Genomic DNA, 23,940 nt, shown 5'->3' with positions numbered 1-23,940 from the left:
TTTCACCATCTGTCCTAGGGTTCTATCTGTCCGTGTTTGTTATTTTTTTTACTTTTTAAATAATTTTTTTCTTAATAATAATTTTTTTATTTTAATAACTTTATTTTATTTTACCTTACTTTATGTTATTTTCTTTCATCCCCTTCCTCCCTCCCTTCCTTCCTTCCTTCCTCCCTCCCTCCCTTCTTTCCTTTTCCTCCTTTTCTTCCTTTCTTTCTACTTTTTCTCCCTTTTATTCTGAGCCGTGTGCATGAAAGGCTGTTGGTGCTGCAGCCTGGAGTCAATGCTGTGCCTCTGAGGTGGGAGAGCCAACTTCAGGACACTGATCCACAAGAGACCTCCCAGCTCCACGTAATACCAAACGGTGAAAATCTCCCAGAGATCTCCATCTCAACACCAACACCAAGCTTCACTCAACGACCAGCAAGCTACAGTGTTGGACACACTATGCCAAACAACTAGCAAGACAGGAACACAACCCCACCCATTAGCAGAGAGACTGTCTGAAATCATAATAAGTCCACAGACACCCCAAAACACACCACCAGACGTGGACCTGCTCACCAGAAAGACAAGATCCAGCCTCATCCACCAGAACACATGCACTAGTCCCCTCCACCAGGAAACCTACACAACCCATTGAACCAACTTCAGCCACTGGGGACAGACACCAAAAACAACGGGACTCCGAACCTGCAGCCTGCAAAAAGGAGACACCAAACACAGTAAGATAGGCAAAATGAGAAGATAGAAAAACACACAGCTGATGAAGGAGCAAGATAAAAACCCACCAGACCTAAATGAAGAGGAAATAGGCAGTCTACCTGAAAAAGAATTCAGAATAATGATAGTAAACATGATCCAAAATCTTGGAAACAGAATACAGAAAATGCAAGAAACATTTAAAAAGGACCTAGAAGAACTAAAGACGAAACAAGCAATGATGAACAACACAATAAAAGAAATTAAAAATTCTCTAGGGCTTCCCTGGTGGTGCAGTGGTTGAGAGTCCACCTGGCGATGCAGGGGATGTGGGTTTGTGTCCCGGTCCGGGAGGATCCCACAAGCCGTGGAACGGCTGGGCCTGTGAGCCATGGCCGCTGGGCCTGCGCGTCCGGAGCCTGTGCTCTGCAGTGGGAAAAGCCACAGCAGTGAGAGGCCCGCATACCGCAAAAAAAAACAAAACAAAACAAAAAGAAAACTCTAGAAGGGATCAATAGCAGAATAACTGAGGCAGAAGAACGGATAAGTGACCTGGACGATAAAGTAGTGGAAATAATTACTGCAGAGTAGATTAAAGAAAAGAGAAAAAAGGAACTGAGGACAGTCTCAGAGACCTCTGGGACAACATTAAATGCACCAACATTCGAATTATAGGGGTTCCAGAAGAAGAGAAAAAAAAGGGACTGAGAAAATATTTCAAGAGATTATAGTTGAAAACTTCCCTAATATGGGAAAGGAAATAGTCAATCAAGTCCAGGAAGCACAGAGTCCCATACAGGATAAATCCAAGGAGAAACATGCCAAGACACATATTAATCAAACTGTCAAAGGTTATATACAAAGAAAACATATTAAAAGCAGCAAGGGAAAAACAACAAATAACACAAAAGGGAATCCCCATAAGGTTAACAGCTGATCTTTCAGCAGAAACTCTGCAAGCCAGAAGGGAGTGGCAGGACATATTTAAAGTGATGAAGGAGTAAAACCTACAACCAAGATTACTCTACCCAGCAAGGATCTCATTCAGATTTGATGGAGAAATAAAAACCTTTACAGACAAGCAAAAGCTGAGGGAGTTCAGCACCACCAAACCAGCTTTAAAACAAATGCTAAAGGATCTTCTCTAGGCAAGAAACACAAGAGAATGAAAAGACCTACAATAACAAACCCAAAACAATTAAGAAAATGAGAATAGGGATGTACATATTGATAATTACCTTAAATGTAAATGGATTAAATGCTCCCACCAAAAGACACAGACAGGCTGAATGGATACAAAAACAAGACCCATATATATGCTGTATACAAGAGACCCATTTCAGACCTAGAGACACATACAGACTGGAAGTGAGGGGATGGAAAAAGATATTCCATGCAAATTGAAACCAAAAGAATGCTGGAGTAGCAATTCACATATCAGACAAAATAGACTTTAAAATAAAGACTATTAGAAGAGACAAAGAAGGACACTACATAATACTCAAGGGATCGATCGAAGAAGATATAACAATTGTAAATATTTATGCACCCAACATAGGAGCACCTCAATACATGAGGCAAATACTAACAGCCATAAAAGGGGAAACTGGGGCTTCCCTGGTGGCGCAGTGGTTGAGAGTCTGCCTGCCGATGCAGGGGACACGGGTTCGTGCCACGGTCCAGGAAGATCCCACATGCCGCGGAGCGGCTAGGCCCATGAGCCATGGCCGCTGAGCCTGCATGTCCAGAGCCTGTGCTCCGCAACAGGAGAAGCCACAACAGTGAGAGGCCCTCATACCGAAAAAAAAAAAAAAAAAAAATCTTCCAACCAACAGACGCCCAGGACCAGATGTCTTCACAGGCGAATTCTTTCAAACATTTAGAGAAGAGCTAACACCTATCCTTCTCAAACTCTTCCAAAATATAGCAGAGGGAGGAACACTCTCAAACTCATTCTACATGGCCACCATCACCCTGATACCAAAACCAGACAAGGATGTCACAAAGAAAGAAAACTAGAGGCCAATTTCTCTGATGAACATAGATGCAAAAATCCTCAACAAAATACTAGTAAACAGAATCCAACAGCACATTAAATGGATCATACACCATGATCAAGTGAGGTTTATTCCAGGAATGCAAGGATTCTTCAATATACGTAAATCAATCAATGTGAGATACCATGTTAACAAACTGCAGGAGAAAAACCATATGGTCTTCCTCAGTAGATGCAGAGAAAGCTTTCAACAAAATTCAACACCCATTTATGATAAAAACCCTCCAGAAAGTAGGCACAGCGGGAACTTTCCTCAACATAATAAAGGCCATATATGACAAACCCACAGCCAACATAGTCATCAATGGTGAGAAACTGAAAGCATTTCCACTAAGATCAGGAACAAGGCAAGGTTGCCCACTCTCACTACTCTTATTCAACGTAGTTTTGGAAGTTTTAGCCACAGCAAAAAGAGAAGAAAAGGAAATAAAAGGAATCCAAATCGGAAAAGAAGAAGTAAAGCTGTCACTGTTTGCAGATGACATGATACTATATATAGAGAATCCTAAAGATGCTACCAGAAAACTACTAGAGTTAATCAATGAATTCAGTAAAGTAGCAGGATACAAAATTAATGCACAGAAATCTCTTGCATTCCTATACACTAATGATGAAAAATCTGAAAGAGAAATCAAGAAAACACTCCCATTTACCATTGCAACAAATAGAATAAAATATCTAGGAATAAACCTATCTAAGGAGACAAAAGGCCTGTATGCAGAAAATTATAAGACACTGATGAAAGAAATTAAAGATTATACAAATAGATGCAGAGATATACTATGTTCTTGGATTGGAAGAATCAACATTGTGAAAATGACTCTACTACCCAAAGCAATCTACAGATTCAATGCAATCCCTATCAAACTACCACGGGCATTTTTCACAGAACTAGAACAAAAAATTTCACAACTTGTATGGAAACACAAAAGACCCCGAATAACAAAAGCAATCTTGAGAATGAAAAAAGGAGCCAGAGGAATTCAGGCTCCCTGACTTCAGACTATACTACAAAGCTACAGTAATCAAGACAGTATGGTACAGGCACAAAAACAGAAAGATAGATCAGTGGAACAGGATAGAAAGCCCAGAGATAAACCCACGCATATATGGTCACCTTATCTTTGATAAAGGAGGCAGGAATGTCCAGTGGAGAAAGGACAGCCTCTTCATAAGTGGTGCTGGGAAAACTGGATAGGTACATGTAAAAGTATGAGATTAGATCAGTCCCTAACAACGTACACAAAAATAAGCTCAAAATGGATTAAAGACCTAAATGTAAGGCCAGAAACTATCAAACTCTTAGAGGAAAACATAGGCAGAACACTCTATGACATAAATCACAGCAAGATCCTTTTTGACCCATCTCCTAGAGAAATGGAAATAAAAACAAAAATAAACAAATGGGACCTAATGAAACTTCAAAGCTTTTGCACAGCAAAGGAAACCATAAACAAGACCAAAAGACAACCCTCAGAATGGGAGAAAATATTTGCAAATGAAGCAACTGACAAAGGATTCATCTCCAAAATTTATAAGCAGCTCATGCAGCTCAATAACAAAAAAACAAACAACCCAATCCAAAAATGGGCAGAAGACCTAAATAGACATTTCTCCAAAGAACATATACAGACTGCCAACAAACACATGAAAGAATGCTCAACATCATTAATCATTAGAGAAATGCAAATCAAAACTACAATGAGATATCATCTCACACCAGTCAGGATGGCCATCATCAAAAAATCTAGAAACAATAAATGCTGGAGAGGGTGTGGAGAAAAGGGAACCCTCTTGCACTGTTGGTGGGAATGTAAGTTAATACAGCCACTGTAGAGAACAGTATGGAGGTTCCTTAAAAAACTACAAATAGAACTACCATATGACCCAGCAATCCCACTACTGGGCATATACCCTGAGAAAACCATAATTCAAAAAGAGTCATGTACCAAAATGTTCACTGCAGCTATATTTACAATAGCCCGGAGATGGAAACAACCTAAGTGTCCATCATCGGATGAATGGATACACAAGATGTGGCACATATATGCAATGGAATATTACTCAGCCATAAAAAGAAATGAAATTGAGCTATTCGTAATGAGGTGGATGGACCTAGAGTCTGTCATACAGAATGAACTAAGTCAGAAAGACAAAGACAAATACTGTATGCTAACCCATATATATGGAATTAAAAAAAAAAATGTCATGAAGAACCTAGAGGTAAGACAGGAATAAAGACACAGACCTACTAGAGAATGGACTTGAGGATATGGGGAGGGGGAAGGGTATTCTGTGGCAAAGTAAGAGAGAGCCATGGACATATATACACTACCAAACGTAAAACAGATAGCTAGTGGGAAGCAGCCGCATAGCACAGGTAGATCAGCTCAGTGCTTTGTGACCACCTAGAGGGGTGGGATAGGGAGGGTGGGAGGGTGGGACACACGAGAGGGAAGAAATATGGGAACATATGTACATGTTTAACTGTTTCACTTTGTTATAAAGCAGAAACTAACACACCATTGTAAAGCAATTATACTCCAATAAAGATGTATTAAAAAAAAGAATAATAAATCAGGCATTTTTTAAAATCACAAATTAATACTACCACGGCTAACACAGACTATACACAGAAACACTGCAAATCACAAATATAGCACCAAACCCAGACTAAATGTATCCCCAACTCAACGTTTTCTTAGTGTAATCCCAAAATGCCTGCAGCCACTACAAACCCACCCAAAAGAGAGCAAGTTAGAGTGGAAAGAAAAAGTAATCTAAATTAACAGCCAATTGACAAATAACACTAAATATTTTCTGGAAGAATGTACATAAAACATTATCCCAGAAAATTCTGAGAAAGTATAGTAATGAAAGGACATAAATCCAACCATAGATTAAAATGTACTATGAAACTGTCATGATTAAAACAGTTTGGTACTATTTTACATACTGGAGTTAATTTATGAGAAATTACATTGAGGCAACTAGCTAATGCTTGGGAAGAAAAGAAAAAACCTTAATAGCCCCTAATTCCTTATATAATCAATATAAATAAATAAATAAAAATAAAGTAAATTAACGGCAAATTATTAAAATATCTTACTTTCAAATTGCATAAAAATTGTAACTATGAGAAGACACTACTAGGTTCCTTCCCCAGAGTTTGGTAAAGGCTTGGCTAGTGAGCAGTACTGAAATTTAAGCTTCATTAGCTTAACGGACAAAATCTGCATAATCCATCTGCTTTTCACTTTCCAACATTTTTTTGAAACCATCAGACTGCTATTACCTCCTCCCTATTCCTCATTCTTCTGGCATTATACTTGTTTTATGCCTGTACTGTTATTTTAGTGACGTTTCCAAAGGAGAAAGAAATAGACTCATCTTTACTTCATGTTTAACTACAACTCTTCATTTTATACTCAACCTTTTGGCATCAATTCCACTTAAATCAATAATATGTAGTTTATATCATTAAACTACTGACTTAATTTCATTATAGCTATTGCTTACATCTTGTTTTTTAAAGTATAAAAGATATCCACAAATGTAAAAGCAGTTAAGGCCTAAGAAGATGAACAGAAAGAACAGAATAGTAGCTGGAAAAAGGTAACTTACTGATTTATACATAACATTTGGAGTAATCAAGTTTCCAAATTTATATTGTGACCCCTCTTGAACCAAAAGTAATTACAAGGTAAAAATAAAAAACATTTTCAACCATAAGCTTAGTGGGAAAACTGTACTTAGTTAAGGCAGTGTGCTCACTTAATCATACGCTAGATTTGATTAAACAAGTTCTGACATGTAAATTAACTCTTCCGGAGTTCAATACCTTTGACTTGAATTCCAAGCTTTTTGAGGGCCTCTTCAACAGACTGACTTTCTCGTTTTCTCATAAAGCCATTATCAATGTGCACAGCAATGACTTGCTCTTGGTTCAAAGCACGATTCAACAAAGCTGTACAAACTGTTGAGTCTACTCCACCACTGAGCAAAACCTACAGGGTGAAATGAAAAGTCAAACTGAGTAGAATAAGGAAAAAGAAGCTAAGTTATCAGCTTAAATCACTACCTAAAAACACTGTTTGGGGAATTCCCTGGCGGTCCAGTGGTAAGGACTCCATGCTTACTGCCAAGGACCCAGGTTCAATCCCTGGTCGGGGAACTAAAATTCCACAAGCTGTGCAGCACAGCCAAAAAAAGCAAAACAACAAAACAAAAACAAAAAACCACTGTCTGTACGAAAGGTATGTATGGTAACTGAAAGAACACACTGAAACAGTGCAACTCAAAAGCACATGATCACCCAGTCAAAATTTAAGGGCTATGCTGAGTAAGCCAACTCTGAGTTCTAATATCACTGACATAAATTTATAGACTTTCAAATATAAATTGCTTACCAAAACTTTTGATGTGCCGACTCTCTCTTTGATCTCTCGAATGCACTCAAGTTCTCTGTTCTGCACAGTGAAGGTCCCACTGCACCCAGCGATGTCGAAGAGGAAATTTTTCAGTATTACTTTCCCATTTTCTGTAAGGCCAACTTCAGGGTGGAACTGGGCTCCATATAATTTTTTAGATTCATTTGCTATACCTTTATAGGGAAATAATCATAAATTAAAATTTTTTCCTATTGAACAGACTCAACCAGAACCCACAGTAATTCCTCACAATTTCTTCCTCCATAAACGTGGAAACTGATACAAATTAGTGGATTTTTAGCTATGGGGAAAAAAATACAAATAAAAACTACATTGCCATGGTACAGCTTTATAAAGGTCTTTCCTTATACAGCAATTAATGAACTACATGACCTTGAAATAAGTCCTACAGAGATAATTCACAGTACCCTCAGTTCTCTACCTAGGTTACTGCAATTGTCTTATCTATTTAATGCAGTGATAACTCGATTTTAGATCTCAGTCCCATATGCCTTCACATGCAATGTGCAGGTACCAATTTTCTATATTAGAAAATCCTCATACATTAAACCTATCAGAATATTCTAAGTGTTTCTTTCTTGGGTACTATTAACCAAATATAACTTCATTGACTTGATTAATGTGTTTCTGACACTTTATCATCCATAAAGCAGCAGATATTAGGCTAAATGTTTTATATAGACATGTACTACTCCGTATCTATGGCTCTGAGATATTATTCCAGGGTTTCAACATCTGACAAGACAATCAGTGTTATATACCACATAAACAAAATGAGGGATAAAAATAATATGGTCATCTCAATAGATACAGAAAAAGCAAAAGATAAAATTCAACATCATACATGATAAAAACTCTCAACAAACTGGTAGAGAAGGAACGTACCTCAACATAATAAAGGCCATATACAACAAGTCCACAATTAACATACTCAGTGGTGAAAAGCTTTTCCTCTAAGATCAGGAACAAAACAAGAATTCAACAAAGTATTGAACATCCTAGCCAGACCAGTCAGGCTAGAAGAAAGAGATAAAATCATCCAAATTGAAAACGAAGAAGTAAAACTGTCTCTATTTGCAGATGCCACAACACTGTCTCTAGGAAACCCTAGAGATTCTAACAAAATGCTGTTAGAACTAATAAATTATTTCAGCAAGCTTGCAGAAAAGAAAACCAACCTACAGAAATCAATTGTGTGTGTACTAACAACAAACTGTCAGCAGGAAAAATTAAGAAAACATTGCCATCAACAAAATCAAAAAGAATAAAACACTTAGGAATAAATTTAACCAAAAAGGTCAAAGATCTGTACACTGAACATTGTAAGACCTTGATGAAAGAAACTGAGGAAGGAACAAATAAAAAGATATTCCATGTTCATGGATTAGAAGAATTACTACTATTAAAATGTCAATTCTCACCAAAGTAATCTACAGATTCAATTCAATCTCTATCAAAAGTGGCAAAGTATAAAAGTGGTGACCTAGGGACTGGGGGACGAGGGGAATAGGGAGAGGCTGGTTAAAGAGTACAAATTCTTGGGTTTAAGATGAATAAGGTCTGAGGATCTAATGTATAATATGGTGACTATAGCTGATAGCAAATTTCAGTGATCCAATACAGTGTTAAGAGAGTAGAAATTAAATGTTCTCACCAAAAAAAAGTAAATACAGTTAGTTGACCCTTGAACAATGCAAGGCTTAGGGTTACCTACCCTTTGTGCAGTCAAAAATCTGCATATAACTTTACAGTCAGCCCTCTGGATCTGCAATTCCACATCCACAGTTTCAACCAACCACACATCACATAGTACTGAAGGAAATATTTAGCAAAAAAAAATCCACGTATTAGTTGACCCACACAGTTCAAAACTGTGTTTTTCAAGGATCAACTGTATGTGAGCCGATGGATGGGTTAATTAACTCAGTGGGGAAAAATCCTTTCACAATGTATATCAAATCATCACATTGTACCCTTTAAATATTTTACAGTTTTGTCAAATATACCTCAATAAAGCTGGAAAACTTAAATTTTAAAAAAAAGTTGGGAGAAAAAAACCCACCAACCTAAAATTCTGTGTCCTGAGAAACTACCCTTCAAAAATGCAAGAAAAATAAAGAACTTTCTCAAATGAACAAAACTTGAGGCCATTTGTTGCCAGGAGACTACCTTGCAAGAAATATTAAAAGAAGTTCTTTAGGAAGATTGGTTCAAGATGGTGGAGCAGGGCTTCCCTGGTGGCGCAGTGGTTGAGAGTCCGCCTGCCGGTGCAGGGGATGTGGGTTCGTGCCCCCGTCCGGGAAGACCCCACATGCCGCGGAGCTGCTGGCCCCATGAGCCATGGCTGCTGAGCCTGCGCGTCCAGAGCCTGTGCTCTGCAACGGGAGAGGTCACAACAGTGAGAGGCCCGCGTACCGCAAAAACAAAACAAAACAAAACAAGCACAAAACAAACAAACAAAAAAGATGGTGGAGCAGAAGGATGTGCACTCACTCCCTCTTGCAAGAGCACTGGAATCACAACTAACTGCTGAACGATAATTGACAGGAAGACACTGGAGCTCATCAAATAAGATACCCCACATCCAAAGAAAAAGGAGAAGCCACAATGAGATGGTAGGAGGGGCGCAATCACAATAAAATCAAATCCCATAACTGCAAGGTGGGTGACTCACAAACTGGAGAACAATTACACCACAGAAGTCCACCCACTGGAGTGAAGGTTCTGAGCCCCACCTCAGGCTTCCCAACCTGGGGGTATGGCAATGGGAGGAGGAATTCCTAGAGAATCAGACTTTGAAGGCTAGCGTGATTTGACTGCAGGACTTTGACAGGACTGGAAGAAACAAGAGACTCCACTCTTGGAGGGCACACACTAAGTAGTGTGCACGTCGGGACCCAGAGGAAGGAGCAGTGACCCACAGGAGACTGAACCAGACCTACCTCCTAGTGTTGGAAGGTCTCCTGCAGAGGTGGGGGGTGGCTGTGGCTCACCACAGGCACAAGGACACTGACAACAGAAGCTCTGGGAAGTATTCCTTGGCTTAAGCCCTCCCAGAGTCTGCCATTAGCCCCACCAAAGAGCCACGTAGGCTCCAGTGCTCGGTCAACTCAGGCCAAAAAACCAACAGGGAGGGAACTCAGCCCCACTCATCAGCAGACAAGCAGATTACAGTTTTACTGAGCTATGTCCACCAGAGCAATACAGAGCTCTACCCACCACCAGTGCATCCCATCAGGAAGCTTGCACAAGACACTTAGACAGCCTCATCCACCAAAGGGCAGACAGCAGAAGCAAGAAGATCTACAATTCTGCAGCCTGTGGAAGGAAAACCACATTCACAGAAAGATAGATTGGATGAAAAGGCAAATGACTTTGTACCAGATGAAGGAACAACATAAAACCCCAGAAAAACAACTAAATGGAGACAGGCAACCTTCCAGAAGAGGAATTCAGAATAATGATAGTGAAGATGATCCAGGACCTCGGAAAATGAATGGAGGCAAAGATCGAGAAGATTCAAAAATGTTTAACTAAGACCTAGAAGAATTAAAGAACAAACACCTAGAAGAATTAAAGAACAAAGAAACAGATATGAACAGTACAATAACTGAAATGAAAAATACACGAGAAGGAAACAACAGCAGAATAACTGAGGTCGAAGAACGGATAAGTGACCTGGAAGACAGAATGGTGGAATTCACTGCCACAGAACAGAATAAAGGAAAAAGAATGAAAAGAAATGAAGACAGCCTAAGAGACCTCTGGAACAACATTAAACACAACAACATTTGCATTACAGGGGTCCCAGAAGGAGAACAGAGAGAGAAAGGACCCAAGAAAATATCTGAAGAGATTATACTTGAAAACTTCCCTAACATGGGAAAGGAAATAGCCATCCAAATCCAGGAAGAGCACAGAGTCCCAGGCAGGATAAACCCAAGGAGAAACAAGCCAACAAACATAATCAATTTGAGAAAAATTAAAGACAAAGAAAAATTATTGAAAGCAACAAGGGAAAAACAACAAAGAACATACAAGGGAACTCCCATAAGGTTAAGAGCTGATTTCTCAGCAGTAACTCTACAAGCCAGAAGGGAGTGGCAGGACATGTTTAAAGTGATGAAAGGGAAGAACCTACAATCAAGATTACTCTAGCCAGCAAGGATCTCATTCAGATTCAACAGAGAAATCAAAAGCTTTACAGACAAGCAAAAGCTAAGAGAATTCAGCACCACCAAACCAGCTCTACAACAAATGCTAAAAGAAGTTTCTCTAAGTGGGAAACATAAGAGAAGAAAAGGACCTACAAAAACAAACCCAAAACAATTAAGAAAATGTTAATAGGAACATACATATCAATAATTACCTTAAATGTGAATGGATTAAATGCTCCAACCAAAAGACACAGGCTCGCTGAATGGATACAAGAGCAAGACCCATATATATACTGTCTACAAGAGACTCACATCAGACCTACAGACACATACAGACTGAAAGTGAGGAGATGGAAAAAGATATTCCATGCAAATGGAAATCAAAAGAAAGCAGGAGTAGCAATACTTGTATCACATAAAACAAACTTTAAAATAAAGAATGTTACAAGAGACAAGGAAGGATGATCAAGGGGGGATCAATCCAAGAAGAAAATATAACCATTATAAATCTATAGGCACCCAACATAGTAGCACCCCAATACGTAAGGTAACTGCTAACAGCTATAAAAGAAGAAATCCACAGTAACACAATAGTGGGGGACTTTAACAACTCACTTACACGAATAGACATATCATCCAGACAGAAAATTAATAAGGAAACACAAGCTTTAAATGACACAATAGACAAGATAGAGTTAATTGATATTTATAGGACATTCTATCCAAAAACAGCAGATTACACTTTCTTCTCATTTGCACATGGAACATTCTCCAGGATATTCACATCTTGGGTCACAAATTGAGCCTTGGTAAATTTAAGAAAATTGAAATCATATCAACATCTTTTCCAAGCACAATGCTATGAGAGTAGAAATGAATTACAGGGGAAAAAAACCCCATAATAAACACAAACATGTGGAGACTAAACAATAAGTTACTAAATAACCAAGAGATCACTTAAGAAATCAAAGAGGAAATACAAAACTACCTAGAGACAAGTGACAACGAAAACACAATGATCCAAAACCTATGGGATGCAGCAAAAGCAGTGCTAAGAGGGAAGTTTATAGCAATACAATCCTACCTCAAGAAACAAGAAAAATCTCAAATAAACAATCTAACCTTACACCTAAAGGAACTAGAGAAAGAAGAACAAACAAAACCCAAAGTTCGTAGAAGGAAAGAAATCATAAAGATCAGAGTATAAATAAATGAAATAGAAACAAAGAAAACAATAGCAAGATCAGTAAAACTAAAAGCTGGTTCTTTAAGAAGATAAACAAAGTTGATAAACCATTGGCCAGACTCATCAAGAAAAAGAGGGAGAGGACTCAAATCAATAAAATTAGAAATGAAAACGGAGAAGTTACAACAGTCACCGCAGAAATACAAAGCATCCTAAAATTCTACTACAAGCAATTCCATACCAATAAAATGGACAACCTGGAAGAAATGGATATAACCTTCCAAGACTGAACCAGGAAGAAATAGAAAATATGAACAGACCAATCACAAGTAATGAAATTGAAACTGTGATTAAAAATCTTCCAGCAAAGAAGAGTCCAGGTCCAGATGGCTTCACAGGTGAATCCTATCAAACATTTAGAGAAGAGCTAACACCTATCCTTCTCAAAGTCTTCCAAAAAATTGCAGAGGAAGGAACAATCCCAAACTCATTCTATGAGGCCACCATCACCCTAATACCAAAACCAGACAAAGATACTACAAAAAAAGAAAATTACAGACCAATATCGATGAATACTGATGCAAAAATCCTCAACAAAATACTAGCAAACAGAATCCAACAACACATTAAAAGGATAATACACCCATGATCAAGTGCGATTTATCCCAGGGATGCAAGGATTCTTCAATATATGCATATCAATCAATGTGATACACCATATTAACAAACTGAAGAATAAAAACCATATGATCATTTCAATAGATGCAGAAAAACCTTTGACAAAATTCAACACCCATATATGATAAAAACTCTCCAGAAAGTGGGCATAGAGGGAACCTACCTCAACATAATAAAAGCCATATATGACAAACCCACAGCAAACATCATTTTCAATGGTGAAAAAATGAAAGCATTTCCTCTAAGATCAGGAACACGAGGATATCCACTCTCGCCACTATTATTCGACATAGTTTTGGAAGTCCTAGCCGTGGCAATCAGAGAAGAAAAAGAAATAAAAGGAATACAAATTGGAAAAGAAGAAGTAAAACTGCCACTGTTTGCAAATAACAAACTATACATAGAGAATCCTAGAGATGACAGCAGAAAACTAGTAGAGCTAATGAATGAATCTGGTAAAGTTGCAGGATGGAAAATTAATACACAGAAATCTCTTGCATTCCTACAAACTAACAACAAAAGATCAGAAAGAGAAATTAAGGAAACAATCCCATTCACCACTGCAACAAATAGAATAAAATACCTAGGAATAACCCTGCCTAAGGAGTTAAAAGACCTGTACTCTGAAAACTATAAGACACTGATGAAAGAAATCAAAGATGACACAAACACATGCAGAGATATACCATGTTCTTGGTATGGAAGAATCAATATTGTGAAAAGGACTGTACTACCCAAGGTAATCTACAGGTTCAATGCAATTCCTATCAAATTACCAGTGGCATTTTTTACAGAACTAGAACAATAGAACTTAAAATTCGGAGACACAAAAGACCCCAAATAGCCAAAGCAGTCTTCAGGGAAAAAAACGGAGCTGGAGAATCACAATCCCTGACTTCAGACTATACTACAAAGCTACAGTAATCAAGACAATATGGTACTGGCACAAAAACAGAAATGTAGATCAATGGAACAGGATAGAAAACCCAGGGATAAACCCACGCATATACGGTCATCACCTTATCTTTGATAAACGAGGCCAGAATATACAACGGAGAAAAGACAGCCTCTTCAATAAGTGGTGCTGGGAAAAGAGGACAGCTACATGTAAAAGAATGTAATTAGGGCTTCCCTGGTGGCGCAGTGGTTGAGAGTCCGCCTGCCGATGCAGGGGACATGGGTTCGTGCCCCGGTCCGGGAAGATCTCACATGCCGCAGAGCGGCTAAGCCTGTGAGCCATGGCCGCTGAGCCTGTGCGTCCGGAGCCTGTGCTCCGCAATGGGAGAGGCCACAACAGTGAGAGGCCCGCATATCAGGGAAAAAAAAAAAAAAAAAAAGAATGAAATTAGAACACTCCCTAACTCCACAGACAAAAATAAACTCAAAATGGATTAGAGACCTAAATGTAAGACCAGACACTATAAAACTCTTAGAGGAAAACATAAGAAGAACACTGTTTGACATAAATCACAGCAATGACTTTTTTGACCCACCTCCTAGAGTAATGGAAATAAAAACAAAAATAAACAAATGGGACCTAATGAAACTTAAAAGCTTTTGCACAACAAAGGAAACTATAAACAAGACAAAAAGACAATCTTCAGAATGGGAGAAAATATTTGCAAATGAATCAATGGACAAAGGATTAATCTCCAAAATATATAAATAGCTCATGCAGCTCAATAGTAAAAAAAACAAACAACCCAATTAAAAAATGGGCAGAAGACCTAAATAGACATTTCTCCAAAGAAGACATGCAGATGGCCAAGAGGCTCATGAAAAGCTGCTCAACACCACTAATTATTAGAGAAATGCAAATCAAAACTACAATGAGATATCACCTCACACCAGTTAGAATGGGCATCATCAGAAAATTTACAAACAGCAAATGGTGGAGAGGGTGTGGAGGTAAGGGATCCCTCTTGCACTGTTGGTGGGAATGTAAACTGATACAGCCACTATGGAGAACACTGTGGAGGTTCCTTAAAAAACTAAAAATAGAACTACTGTATGACCCAGCAATCCCACTACTGGCCACATACCCAGAGAAAACCATAATTCAAAAAGACACATGCACCCCAATGTTCATTGCAGCACTATTTACAATAGCCAGGTCAAGGAAGCAACCTAAATGCCCATCGACAGATGAATGGATAAAGAAGATGTGGTACATATATACAATGGAACACTCAGCCATAAAAAGGAATGAAATTGGGTCATTTGTAGAGATGTGGATGGATGTATAGACTGTCATACAGAGTGAAGTCAGAAAGAGAAAAACAAGTATTGTATAATAATGCATATATGTGCAACCTAGAAAAATGGTACCAAGGAATTGGTTTGCACGGCAGAAATAAAGACACAGATGTGGGCTTCCCTGGTGGCGCAGTGGTTGGGAGTCCGCCTGCCGGTGCAGGGGACGTGGGTTCGTGCCCCGGTCCGGGAGGGTCCCATGTGCCGCGGAGCAGCTGGGCCCGTGAGTCATGGCCGCTGGGCCTGCGTGTCCGGAGCCTGTGCTCCGTGGCGGTGAGAGGCCCGCGTACCGCAAAACAAACAAACAAAAAAAAACATTAAAAAAGACACAGATGTGGAGAACCAACGTATTGACACCAAGGGGGGAAAGTGGTGGTGGGGGGGATGAATTGGGAGATTGGGATTGACATGTATACACTAATATGCATAAAATAGATAACTAATAAGAACCTGCTGTATAAAAAAAATAAACAAAATAAAATTCAAAAACAAAGTTCTTTAGAGAGAAGGAAAATGATAAAGATCAGAAACTTGGATCTACATAAAAAAGAGCATCAGAGCAGGAGTAAAGGTAAAATTAAAATTTTCTTCTTCCTAATTGATGTAATAGATAACTGTATTCAGAATAATAGCAACAGTGATACAATTACGTATGCTTATAGATAGATATGCTTATTCATGCTTACTTATAAGTGAAATGAACTGACAGCAATGTACAAGGGATGAGAGGAAAGAATTAGGTTTATTTTGTTATTATAAGGTACACTACTTGTGAAGTGGTACAGTGTTATTTCAAAGAGAATTTGGGTTAGTTGTAAATGTATATTGTAAAATCTAAGGCAACTTTTTCTTAAAAAAGTAAAAAAAAGAAATAGAACTGATATGCAGAAAAGAGAAAATGGGATCACATAAAATGCTCAATTAAAACCACAAAAGGCAGAAAAAGAACAGAAGATAAAAATATGAACAAAGAACAAGGACAACAAATATAAACAGTAACAGATATGGTAGATATTAATCCAACACTATCAATAATCACTTTAAACTCCAATAGTCTAAATGCATCAATAAAAGACAGAGGTTGTCATAGTGGATCAAGAAGAAAACCTAACTATATATGTTGTCTACGAGAAATCCACTTTAAAGACACAGATCAAAAGTATATGGATGGAGAATGATATATCATGATAACACTAATTATAAGATAGCATGAGTAGATACATTAATGTCAAACAGAGCAGACTTCAGCCAAGAAAAGTTATCAGGGTTAAAGAGGAGCATATATATAATGATAAAGGGGTTCATTCCTAAAGAAGACATAATAATCCTTAATGCGTATGCACCTAACAGGAAAGCATCAAAATAGATGAGGCAAAAACTGATATAATTATAGGGAGAAATACATGAATCAACTACTGTAGTTAAGATACTTCAACATCCTTCTGTCAGAAATAGAGCCGATTACTGTAATCCATCACATCAATAGGCTAAAGAAGAAAAATTACATGATCATATCAATAGATGCAGAAAAAGCATATGAAATATATCCAAATGCCCATTCATGATTAAAACTCTCAGGAGACTAGAAATAGAGGGGGACATCAATTTGATAAAGACTATCTTCTACAGCCTACAGCTAAGATCATACCTAACCATGAGAAACTCAAAACTTTCCCACTAAGATCAGGAACAAAGTAAGGATGTTCCCTCTCACCATTGCTTTTCAACATCCTAGCTAATGCCATAGGACAAGAAAAGGAAATAGAACTAATAAATGATTACAACAAAGTTGCCAGATACAAGGTTAACACACAAGAGTTCATTGCCTTCCCATATACTAGCAATGAACAAGTGGAATTTAAATTAAAAATACAATACAATTAACATTAGCACGTCCCCCCCCCCAAATGAAATACTTTGGTGTAAATCTAACAAAATATGTACAAGATCTATATGAGAACCCAATCACTCCTAAGCACTTCTACCTCTACCACCTGGTTCCTTAGTCTCCTTTCCTGATTACTACCATAGATTTCTGGCTGGTCTCTGCTTCTACATTTAATGGTCTCTTTTCTCCTCACTGTAGCCAGGGTAATCCTGAAATCAGATTGTGTCTCTCTCTCCTTTGTTCAAAACTCCATCTCACTATGAGTAAAGCCAACATTTTCACAGTGGCCTCAAAAGTCCTGGTGTTCTGGTTCCCAACAACCTCTCTGACCTCATCTTCTACCACACACTCCACGCTTACTCTGCTGTAACCATGTGGCTTCCTTGCTGTTCCTTAAACAAGGTCCCATCCCAGGAACTCTGTACTGCTATTTACTCTTTCCCTAAATATCCAAAAGGGTCAGCACTTACTTCCTCCATGTCTCATATCATCTAATAGGAACACCATCTCCATCTCTGGATACTCTATCTAAAACAGTAACAGTCCTAACCACACATTCCACAACACTCTTCTCTTCTATTTATTTTTTCAGTACATTTAAACATGACCAACACCCGACTTATTTTGTATTTATCTGTGTTCTGTCTGTCCCACCTCTCCCCCATCTCCGCCCTCACCAACTATAACATTAAACAGAGGTTTTGTCCATTCTGTTCACTGGCACCTAGAACTGTGCCCGGCACATGTGGGTACTCAGATATTTGTTGAATGAATTAAAATACATAAGCTCATCTACCACTATTGATCTCATATACGAAATAAAAACCCGTCAATATAAAAACCATTCCTGATAATTCCTATGCTAATACATTAATCTGTTAAGTAACTGCAGGTAGAATACTCAATTCAATTTATCCATTACGAATTTTTTTTTCAACTTTTTAGGTGTAGCATATCAAACAAGAACTTTATTGATAACCCCACTTTTTGCTTTTGCAGATATCCAGGATTACCGGTGATTATTTACATTACAGTTATTCAAGTAAGCAAGTAAAAGAAAAAAAAAATCACAAATTACCAGAAAATTAACTCCTCTTCCTCAAAAAAACAGAGAACAAAAAATGGTTTAGAGCATGCGCTGGCAAACTTCCTACAAAGGGTTAGACAGTATAAGCTTTAAGCTTGGTGGGACACATACATATAGTCCCTGTTGTTTATTATAACCCTTTAATAATGTAAAAATCATTCTTAGTTTCTAAACGTACAAAAACAGGCTACAGGCTGGATGTGACCCACAGGTAATAGTCTGCCAACCCTAGTTCAGAGAAATGCCCTGAATGCTTAGTCTGATGTTTTATAGCATCCAAGATACATGCCTATATACACCTAAGAAAAGCATAAAAAAAGGACAATTATGAATACAGCATGCTGGAGAGGTAAATAGTTCTCAAATTTTTCCTGAGTTGTAATAGCTGTATTTTATATCTGGAAAACATATTAGAATAAATATTTTTAAAAGTATTTCAGAGCAAACTAGTAAGTGACTTCTAGATAATCCTTCTAATATCAAATACCCTTCATAAATTAATGGTTGACCCTATGACATTTACAATATCTTTAAAAAAATAAGAAACATCAAAAACAGTACCTCATACAGAAACATATGCTTATAGCCTTCTCAGATAAATTTTTTACAATGAAATCTGCAAAAGTTTTAGAATTTTTACCTGCCACAATATTCCCAGAACGTGCCACAACCTTGAATCCATCAGCTACTTTGTCTACACTATCTCCATGGGTAAGCAAAACAATTTCTTCCTTCTGAAGGCCCCTAATAAAAAATAAAACAATACACAAATAGCTTAATTATTAGACATGATTAATGGATTCTTTGCTTTATTTTTTTCTAGCTTTATTGAGACATAATAACATATATAACATTATGTTAAGTTTAAGGTGTACAATGTGATGATTTCATATACATATATATTGTGAAATGATTACTACAGTAAAAGTTAGTTAACATATCCACCACCTCACACAGTTACCATTTTCTGTGTGTGGTGAGAGCATTTAAGATCCACTCTCAGGGAGCATGGGTTTGTGCCCCGGTCTGGGAAGACCCCACATGCTGCGGAGCGGCTGGGCCCGTGAGCCATGGCTGCTGAGCCTGCATGTCCGGAGCCTGTGCTCCACAACGGGAGAGGCCACAGCAGTGAGACGCCGGTGTACAGCAAAAAAAAAAAAAAAAGATCCACTCTCTTAGTGACTTTCAAATATACAATACGGTGTTGTTAACTGTAGTCATCATGCTGTACATAAGATTCCTAGAACTTATTCATCTTATAATTGGTAGTTTTTTGCTTTAGAAATACTAGCTTCTTCTGTGTGTAAATCAAGAAAAGAGAGAAAGTATGTAACGGTGCAACACTGCTAGAATTTAAACTTATTCTGTCCATTATAAAGCAAATAACAATAATAAATTTCAAAAAAAGACAATCCACAAAAATTGAAAACTGAAACAATATATAAAGTTATTTTTTTTAACTTTTTATATTATGTTGAAGTATAGTTGATTAACAATGTTGTGTTAGTTTCAGGTGTACAACAAAGTGATTCAGTTATACATATACATGTATCTATTCTTTTTCAAATTCTTTTCCCAATTAGGTTGTTACATAATATTGAGCAGAGCTCCCTGTGCTATGCAGTAGGTCCTTGTTGGTTATCCATTTTAAATACAGCAGGTGTACATGTCAGTCCCACACGCCCTGACTCTCCCCACCCCCAGGCCATCCCCCCACCACCGGTAACTGTAAGTTCGTTCTCTAAGTCTGTGAGTAAAAAATAAATAAATAAAGTTGGTAATATAACGCCCCCCACCACCACACACACACAATTTCAAGAGGCTATAAGATAATAATTTCAAAATTATATCTCTATTGGAATTTATCTTAAGGACAGAAGTAATTAATGGTATGGATTAAAACAGATGTAAGTAACATTTATCAAATGCAATTGTGTGGACTTTCTTTGGACGCTGATACAAACAAATCAACCATAAAAAGATATTTTTTACATTATGAAAAAATCTGAACAAGGACTTGGTATTAAATAATATTAAGAAATAAAAAATTTTAAATAAAGCAAGAAGATAAAGTACTTTAAAAGCAAAAGGATGTTTTGAGGTTGTTATTATTGTCATCACTATTACTTAGGATTAGTGTAGGTTGTAACTGAATACCAGGATTTTAGAACTATAAAGACAGAAAAACTTTAAATCCTAACCAGATCTTTACATTTAAAGCCTCCTGTACTATCACCTTCTACCAGCAAGATTCCTGAAGTAGTTCTCAAGAGTAGTCACTTGAGATACAGATCAATGTAAGCAACACCTCTCCATTATGAAGTAGAACAAGCACTGGATTTCAAAAACGTATTTTGGCAATGAGCAGCTTCAGTTCATAAAATTATTTTGAGCAACTCTGGCTTCTTTTTATTAATATCCCTTTGAAAACAAGAATACTTGAATACAGATATACTTATTTTTGTTCTTTCTAGTATTAAAGAAAAGCCAGCCACAGCCAGTTCTGTGTAAAAACTGGGAAATCTCCATTTCAGATAAAAGTTCTTAACTTGAATTTTAAAATTTCTGATCTGTCCAATTTGCAGAACACTATTCATTAAGAATTAATTTAGGCACAACTCAACGGAGGCTGTAAGAATATGTTAATAAACAAATCTATAAAAATAATTAGCACAGTTATAAGAAATGATAATAAAGACAACATGTGCACATTAACTGACATCAGCCAGCGTTTTACAGATTGAATGCAGTTAGGGAGAAATGTGATTTTTAAATAAAAATGAAATTTAGTTCAAAAAAAAGTAAGTGAGTAATTCTATCAATAGTCCACCTAAATGGGTTATATCCAAAACATCGGAAAACCCCAAAAAAGAAAGCAAGTGACTAAAACTTAAGTTTTCTGGTCTTTCAGGAAGCTGAATGAAAACTCAGCTATTTTTTTTAGTAAAGCAGAAGATAAATGATTCTAGAAAGCCAATGAATAGCTCATTCACCAATCTTCAAATACATTAGAGCTGCTGTACCTAATCTATTATCACCTAGCAATAAAATAAATTAATACATTCACTGTATTAAAGACAGTACACCAAGTATAGTTATGCTCAGATACAGTAGAGAAAGTGAGGAAGAGGGAAATAAAACACATATTTAGTAATGAGTCCAGCAATGGGTAGCTTGCTAAGTACCCAGAGCAAGAACATGGTAGAGGAAGAGGTATACAAATGCAGGACAGTTTAAAACATTATCCATCTGCCACGTCTGTCATACTAATGTTTAGAGTCACACTCTACTGAAAGAGTGAAAAGGGAAAACTACAAATGTTGGCATCACAATATGCTGTCCCAAAGAGGGGTTCAAGACAGCACAGGTGCTTTTATTAAATTATGTCATTAAGTGCTTTTCTTATCCCTAATTAGCATCACTGCGATCTGCTGCTGTCTTGACACTCAACTGGAAGACAAATATGACAATTAACACCTTTGGCCACTACTGTGGCCTTAATTTTGTCTAAGAATTACAGAATCTCCAATTTTAAAGAATAACATTCCCAGCTGTAAGTTAGTTAAGCTACTAACATTCTTATTGATCTAAAAATATCTTTAATACCTGAATAATGAGCATGTGTTATCCACACTAATACTGAAGACTCCATCTTCTCTAACACTTTTTTTGTGCACAGTACCTCCAAATACCTTATTCATCATCTGTTCAAGAGAAAATAAATTGATGTTAATATAAATCAAAAGAAAATCACTCAATTTCTTACATTAATAATTTATGTTTCTTATTTTTAGGATAGCTGTTATATTTGTGCCCCCCAAATAAAGGAAGTCTGGTAACTGTAGATAACTTGGTGCTATTATATATAATTATAAAGTTCTTAAAAGGCATAGTTATAAAACAAAACTAAATTAATAAAAATTAACCTCAGGTCAAATTCCTAAACACTGGCAAATTTTCCATTTAGGGTACTTTAATTCATCTAAATCCCTAAAAATAGGGATTTCTTGGGATTCCCTGGTGGCGCAGTGGCTGGGAGTCCGCTTGCCGATGCAGGGGACGCAGGTTTGTGCCCTGGTCCGGGAAGATCCCACGTGCCGCGGAGCGGCTGGGCCCGTGAGCCATGGCCGCTGAGCCTGCGCGTCTGGAGCCTGTGCTCCGCAACGGGAGAGGCCACAACAGTGAGAGGCCCGCGTACCGGCAAAAAAAAAAAAAAAAAGGTATTTCTTTAACACTTACATCTGTTTAATTTTAAAGCATTTTAAAAGGCACTTTAAGCTTAGAAAGTACCTAGGTTGGTATTAAAACCAGGCAGATATAAATTCCTCCAAACTGTTTAATCTTTGGCTCCAAAGGAATAGTCTGAAAGTCTGCAAAAGGCTGTCCTGTGGAGATGAGATAAGCAATAAAATCTGGTCTTTCAATTAAATTTATTTGTTCAAATCCCATACACCTACAGACTTTTAAGTGGTCTCTACATTCTGACCCTTCTTGTGTCAATTTTCTTATTTATCACTTACATATGTCCAAACACCCACAACACCAGACACACACAAGATTTTTAGGAACATTAAATCTGCATCAATAAAATCACTACAACCCATCTTGGTATGTCTGTTCCACAACAGGTGTCATAAGATACCTGCCACAACAATATGTGATGCAGGTTGACCCAGCCCCCAACAGAAAAGTAGGCAGAGGGCTAAATAAATGTTCATTCTTGTGATGCACAATGGCATATTCTTCAAAACCATCAGCAAATGCTGCCCTCTACATTCTCCTCTTAGACATTCACAATTAACCTTCCTGCAATAAAGGTTTGGGTTAAGTCCAGCAGTTAAAAAAAACCCTGCTAACCCTTGTTTAACCCAGTATTTCCCAAACTAAAGACTCATAAGTAAAACACTTTCTGCAGCACCTTAACCAACACAGTTTAGGAAATACTGCTGCAGTCTAATCAGTCCCCTTGCCTCCAGTCTTGCCTATCTTCCAGCCTATATTCCAGAGATCTACGAATGTCAGCTACTAAAATATAAATATGATTCTGTTAGTCCATTATTAAATTCTTAATGGCTATCATCTACATCTGGGTTGGTAAATTTTTCCTGTAAAGGGCCAAAGAGTAAGTATTCTAGCCTTTGCAGGCGCTACTGTGTCTGGAGCAACTGTTCAACTCTTGTCGTCGTTAACACAAAAGCATCCACAGACAATACTTAAAGGACTGGATGTGGCGGTGTTCTAATAAACTTTATTTATGGGCACTGAAACTTGAATTTCATTTAATTTTCACATGTCACAAAATATAATTTTTTTTTAAATGTTTTTCAACTCCAACCATAAAAACCATTTTAAAATCATAAAAACCATTCTTAGCTTGCAGGTCATACAAAAACAGGCAGTGGGCCAGCTTTGGCAGCAGGCTATAGTTTGCTGACCCCTTGTCTACAGGATAAAGTCCAATATGGAACACAGACTTTTTAAT

General features: G+C 37.5%; 1 protein-coding gene across 3 annotated transcripts in view; it reads right to left on the bottom strand.

Annotated features, from left to right (window-relative positions):
* Positions 1-23,940, bottom strand: part of GMPS (guanine monophosphate synthase) — a 114,045-nt gene that overhangs the window by 30,023 nt on the left and 60,082 nt on the right. For all 3 annotated transcript variants that reach the window (XM_033855401.2, XM_033855402.2, XM_073803821.1), the window contains 4 exons: positions 22,065-22,162; positions 19,099-19,202; positions 7,168-7,361; positions 6,600-6,765 (listed from right to left, as the gene is read on the bottom strand). In XM_033855401.2, coding sequence (XP_033711292.1) covers positions 6,600-6,765; positions 7,168-7,361; positions 19,099-19,202; positions 22,065-22,162 — 562 coding nt within the window. The remainder of the gene's footprint in view (positions 1-6,599; positions 6,766-7,167; positions 7,362-19,098; positions 19,203-22,064; positions 22,163-23,940) is intronic.

Source organism: Tursiops truncatus, chromosome 4 (genome assembly GCF_011762595.2).
Source record: "Tursiops truncatus isolate mTurTru1 chromosome 4, mTurTru1.mat.Y, whole genome shotgun sequence".
NCBI classification, from domain to species: domain Eukaryota; kingdom Metazoa; phylum Chordata; class Mammalia; order Artiodactyla; family Delphinidae; genus Tursiops; species Tursiops truncatus.
The sequence above is the reverse complement of the archived record's forward strand: the minus strand, read 5'-3'. Positions and strand labels throughout refer to the sequence as shown.